We start from the raw sequence: 6,000 nt of genomic DNA on the forward strand, positions 1-6,000 counted from the left end.
TCAGCATTTGAAAGTGCTATTTTGTCTATGTACAAAAAAGATAAGCTTAATTGGCTGCTTCCTAATTAAAAAGAAAAAATACTTAAGGTAACCACTGCACTGGATTAATATTTGGGAAAATGTTTGGCAACAAATGTCAACTGGTGTAATATCGTTTCCCCTTCAGATGTCCCAGCCAAAACATGATGATGATGTCCCTGCTGACCCTTCCACAAGGAAGAGGTTATGTGATCATCACAATCCAGTTAAAGTGACCTGGGAAAATCCCCTCCCTCCTCTTCAGCTTTGATCTTTGCTCTTCAGTCTGGTCTCAGACTGCAGCAACAGAGAGACAGTCAGTAGTGTAAACAGCAAGACCTAACCATTTCATTCTCTTACTCCTCTTAGTTAAGATTATGGTTGCAAGTTCTATGAGGCTCTGGGCTCTGATTTTCCACCTTCCTTGCACAGAAATGGTTTTCTAGGGAACATCTGTGACAGCATGTCTGGCATTCGAAAAGCACAAGAACTAAACACCTCTAATTCCCGTTTCTTCATTCATTCCCCAATGAGTAACCCTTTGGAAAATTAATCTCATTAGATGCCCTATTCAGACAATCGTCTGTGGGGAAAAAAATATTAAGTGTTTGTCACCTAATTGCTACTTAATATCTGCTGATGGGAAACGTGTTTGACCCTCCCAGAAAAAATTAAGAACAAAACACAGAATCACATTGTAAATGACAAACCTCTTTTGAGTTACAGCGCTAGAGGCTTAAGTTATATATTATGAAGGCAGTAAATTTACACACTGAGGAGAAAATAGTAACTCAAAATTACCCTGTGAAGAGCCCAAGATCACTTCTGCCACAGGTACTACCAAGCAGCAAGCGGGATGTGAACATGCCTCCACTGACACACGGGAACAGGTCTGAACCCATTCCCACCCACGGGCTCACTCTCCTCTCAGTTATTTACCTACAAGCACACGCTGTGCTGCAGACCCAGGCTGCCCCAAGCCTCCTTCATGTGGGCAGGCTGAGCACGCCCAGCCCCGGCTGCCCGGTGTCCTGGGCAGCTCTGCAGGCGGGGGGCAGGCAGCAGAGAGAGCCAGGGCAGGCGGCGTGCTGGGGCCTGCCAGGAGCCTGCCCTCCCTGCAACTGCTGCCCCCGCCCGCCTGAGCCTTCACACAGCTCCGGGGACACAGCTGGGGCACTACAGGACAGAGCCCACGTGGTGGTACAATTGCTGCTCCTCATTCACAGAAGTGCTAAAACCCGGTTAAGTCTCACAAGTAGTGAGCTCACTGATTTGCTCCACTAATGCACTACAGCCATGACCTGGAGTTTTGCAGTGATCACTTTTTTTTTATACTACAAAAGAACAACTTTAGCCTATAAATGCAGAAGAAGCATCTTTTCACCCTGCAAAAGGGACGCTTCCTCCTTCCCACCCTATGTCCCTCAGCCTTCATCAATCCCCAGGTTCCCCTCAAAGGATCTGGAAATTGGATAATTAAGGAAGCGGTGGCACAGACCTAGAAAACATTTAAGAGTGGGAGGGACACGCATTTCCTTCTGCAGATACTACAGTGTGAACTGTTATTTTCTTAACACCTGCCATTTGCTTGCACCCCTGCTGCATATGAACCCAGATCGATGAAAAATGGATGTCAAAAATAACCTCAACTCTGCGCCAGTGCCCAGCTGCACAACAGTTCTACTGTCACAGCTGAGAGGGTGGAACAGAGGTGGGAACAAGTGCCCACAGACTGCTTAAGTTGGTATTGCCTCTTAAGCATGCATGTGCAATCATGCCTTATCTCTCCTGACCCCAGAGTTGTGGAAACAAGCAGACAAGACCCAGCTTACTAAAGGGAAAGACAGGGAGATAGTACACCTATCTTAAGGATAATCTCCCCTTCCAAGCTCCTCAGTTAGCATTAGAATCAAACATCTGGTTCTTTAGCATTTTCACCTAATTGTCCACCTTCCTCCCTTAAAGCACCACAGAACCTGTCTCTACTGCTCCCTCTAAAGAGAGACACTGCAGGCAGCTCTGTGTAGTAGTGCAGAAGGGTCTATTACCTCACCACAAAAGCCAGCAAGTCCCACAGAATGTATTTTTCCACACTTTCTATACCCCCTCCCCTGCTTAGTCCTCTACACCAGCACTTTAGTAGGACAAGCCCCATAAAAACTTGTCCAATGACTGACAAATTAACTGACTTCAAAATAATGAGCTCCACTCTCCAGTCTTGCCTGTAGGGAAGATCTGGTTTTAAGTAAAAGAAAGGCCATGTGGAGGAAAATAATATACTCTCTGGATTAGGTTCTAATTGGATATAATTAGAACCTTTAAAAAAAGAAAAAAGAAAGAAAAAACAACCACCAAAACCCTTCCCATGGAAACTCCTCACACCAGTCTATTATCTCATTCCATCTGGTCATCACTTCTGGACACAAATGTATTTGTCTTCTCATGTTACACTTGCCTATAGAGAGCACAGGGGATTTCTTTACTCTTCATTTCCTTTTCAAACTCTTACCTATCACCTATTAATTTTCTAAACACCTTAACCAGAAACAGATCACAGGCATACCTGCAACGAAGCAAGAGCTGTTACTTGAGGTTGCATGCTCTGCACTGCTCTTAAGTTCCTCACAGTGGTAACAGCAGCAGCACTACACAGAGCAGGGGATGAAGAGCATTAATCTCCAGTCTCAGTACCTCACACATTTACCATATTGTTGCTGCTGAAAAGGAAGACGAGTCTAGTATCTCTGCAGCAACCCAGACCCAGAGGGAAACCACTTTAGCCCTAGTTTCTTACATGAGTTAGGTTTTCTCTCCACTGTTTTTTCTGATTCAAAGCCGACTGTGGTGCGAAGTTGCTCTTCTGACCCCCCCACCTTCCCATATTCCCCTCCCACTCCCATTCACTGCCCTTGATCTGCCGCAGCCTAGTTTCTGGCTGCTGAAACTACTGGCAACTAGGCTTAGCCAGGAAGTAACTCATAGGCCCCTTTCACCTTCACGCCATTCTGGAACTGCCCATTGCTTTGGGATGCCCTCTATCGCTGCTTATCAGCTCTTCCACAGTTAATTTGGTTCCCCTCCCCACTGAACGACTGCTCTTTCAGCTGCTCCTTCACTCACCCGAACCCCTCAGGGCTCTGTCCTTATTCCCTTCCTTGCACTTTAATCATTTACTGCTCTAATCTGGCCACCTAAGGCATTAGCTCCCATCCCAGCTCAAAGGAACTCCTAAACGCCACTCTCAGCTCCCACCCAAATCAGTTTAACTTCACGTCAGTAGCTACTTTCCTACAATCCCACTGTCAGCTAATGTTTGAAAAGGCCAGGCCTAATACTTTTGTTTAATCTTTCCCCTCTGAACCGTCCTGTCTCTTCCCTACCGGGGGACCCAACCCTCTGTTCTCTTTTGTCGGGTAATCTCCTTCTTTCACTCTTTGACAGGCAGGTTGTCACCAAGCCTCTCTCCAACACCAGGCTCCTCCTCTCCACCTCCTTTGGCACAAAGGCTCTGGGGAGCCCAACCAGGGCTGGCACCTGAGCAACACCAAACGTAGCCGAGCTCACACCCGTGTTTGGGGCACTCCTACCTGCACCGGGGCAGCAGTAAAACAAAACAGCCACCTCCCGCCCTCCATCTTCCTTACCCCGTAACTCTCGCCAGCCGCCTCCTGCAGAAACACTAATCAGCCGAGCAGGGAAAATGGCCTTCCCGCCTGGCTGCCTCACGGCGGCTCTGGGCGCCACGCCGAGCCACCCGCCGCCATGGCGGGAGCGCGGCATCGCCTGTGCGAGTCATTTACCGAGGCTCAGTGACCCACCCCGGCCTGGGCCGCTCGGCTGCGGTGCTGCCGGTGCCGGGGTGGCAGGAGCGGGGACGCCGCGGCCTCCGCGGCCACCGACGGCTCCTGGCGGCGCTCCCCGTCCTGGGGACAGGGCCCACGGCCGGCCCCGCCGCGGTGCTGCGCGTCCCGGGGGGCTCCCAGCACCACGGCCGGCGGCCCCGAGAGACAACGGGAGTACCCCTGCACCGCCGCTCTGTGCCGGCCTCGCTACCGCCAGGCCCGGGCGAGAGAGGGGCTGCGGCGGGCCCGGGGCCCACAGGAGCGGGAGCCTTCCATCTCTACTTCATCCTTCTCCTTGGGCCCCGCTACTGGGAAAGTTACTTTTTAACCCGGCCAGTCTCCGGGCAGCCGCGGGCCCGCCCGGGCGTCCCGCCGGGAAAACAAGGTCAGGACGGCGAGGCAGAAGGCGCCGCATGGAGCGGCCGGGGAGCACCTGGGCCGAGGCAGGGCCTTCCTCCCGCCGCCCGGGCCCCCTACCCCGCCGGCCCCAGCCGAGGGGAGGAAGATGGCCGTGCCCGGCCCTTTGGGGATAAAAGCCCTTTGTTGCGCCAACACAAAAGCCAAGAAGATCTTTACGTCCGAGGCCTTCGGCGGGCGGAGGCCGCTCCGCTCTTCCAAGACAAGGAGCTCTGTCACGAAAAGCGACCCTCGAGGTGAGGGGGTAAAACACAAAACAACACAAACAAATAAACAAAACAAAAAACTAAACTAAAATGGGAGTTAAACAAGTAATCGCGCAGCCCGTCGGCCAGGCGGAGAGCGAGGTCCGGGGCCGCGAGCCGCAGCCGCATTCTCGGGCGCTCCGCAGGGTCCGTGCGCCCGCTCCGGCGTCGCTGCAGGAGGGAGAGGAGGGACAAGCGCCGTCCCGGCGGCTCCGCGGCCGCCAGCGGCGAGGGGGAGCACGGCCAGCCCGGCGGGCCGCCCCGCGCAGCGGGCGCAGCGGCGTGCCTGCGATCACTTACTTGTCCGTCTCTTGTGACATGTTTGATCCAATGAACTCTCTCCCCTTTTCCCGGTGCCTCCGTCTGCCTGGCGGAACTGGACTTTCAGGTCTGTGCAGGTGAAGGTGTGCGTGTGAACGCCCGGGACGGCAGAACCAGAGCTACTGGTAATTCTGCTTTCCTTCCCCCCCTCTCCCGGCTCCACAGCCAGCCGCCGAGGCAGGACAGGTAGAGCCCCCTCCCCCTGGCATGTGGGGAGCGGCGGGGCTGGGGCGCCGGCGGGGCTCGGCACGGAGAGCGGCCGGGCCGGGCGCGCACAGGTAACTTTCCCGAGCAGCGCCGGATTCTTTCACTAAAGGAGCGGGGCGAGGGCCGAGCCGCGCGCTGATTGGGCGGCGCGGCCGCCAGGTGCGCTGCCATTGGCAGAGGCGCGCACAGGTGAGGAAGGAGCCGCCGCCGAGCGCCAGGTAACGAACGCTCCGCGCGCCGGAGGCTCCGCGGGGCCGCCGCCGGCGGGAAGGGAAGGGAAAGGGAAAGGAAGGAAAAGGGGAGCCGGCGCTCGGGCGGCGGGCAGTTCCACCGTCCAACAACGCCTCCCTGCCCCCGCCGTGGACGGAGGGGCCCGGCCGGCCGCGCTGAGGAGGCGAGGAGCGGCGCGGAGCCCTGGGTGCCCCGGGAGGCTGAGACGGCCAACTGCCGCATCCGCCCGCCTCACCTGGCGGGCTGCTCCGTGCCCGAAATCCCCGGCTTCGCTGGCCCGTGGCTGCCGTCGAATAACGCCCAGGGAGGTGTCGCCCTTCGCAGGACAGTTTGGAAGATTTTTTTTTTCTTGGGTTTGAGGACTTTTTGACTCTGTCTTCTTCTTTTTTTTTTTTTTTTTTTTTAATTTATTTTTTCTTTTGACCTTACTACGGTTGAGACCAGCTGAGTTTGACGCTGGTGAATGTCTTTCTGCAGAAGGCATCTCACGGCAATAGGATGAGGTGGTGCCAGGTGATGACACCCACTGTGTAGATTTGAGAGTTGATACCTGAACTCTGGGGGATGTTGATGCGTGTTAAGGGGTCTGTTTTGTCAGCAGGGGAAAGCTGGAAGAGAATGGAAAAGCTGGAATAGAGCATTTATTGAGGCTCTGTCATGCAGGGATGAAGTGAATGGAGAGGACTGCAGATGTATCAGTCGTCCTTCAGCCCAGTACA

General features: G+C 54.3%; 1 protein-coding gene across 5 annotated transcripts in view; it reads right to left on the reverse strand.

The window, feature by feature from the left end:
- GRHL2 (grainyhead like transcription factor 2) overlaps nt 1-5,126 on the reverse strand; it is a 67,448-nt gene extending 62,322 nt beyond the window's left edge. For 2 of the 5 annotated variants that reach the window (XM_063389980.1, XM_063389991.1), the window contains exon 1: nt 4,823-5,126. In XM_063389980.1, the coding sequence (XP_063246050.1) occupies nt 4,823-4,842 (20 nt within the window). In that variant the 5' untranslated portion in view covers nt 4,843-5,126. Of the gene's footprint in view, nt 1-2,581; nt 2,664-4,822 lie in introns of those variants that run through there. The other 3 variants (XM_063390001.1, XM_063389971.1, XM_063390011.1) reach the window with 2 other exon arrangements.
- Between the last annotated feature and the right edge of the window lie 874 nt (nt 5,127-6,000).

This window comes from Prinia subflava, chromosome 1, assembly GCF_021018805.1.
Source record: "Prinia subflava isolate CZ2003 ecotype Zambia chromosome 1, Cam_Psub_1.2, whole genome shotgun sequence".
NCBI lineage: Eukaryota > Metazoa > Chordata > Aves > Passeriformes > Cisticolidae > Prinia > Prinia subflava.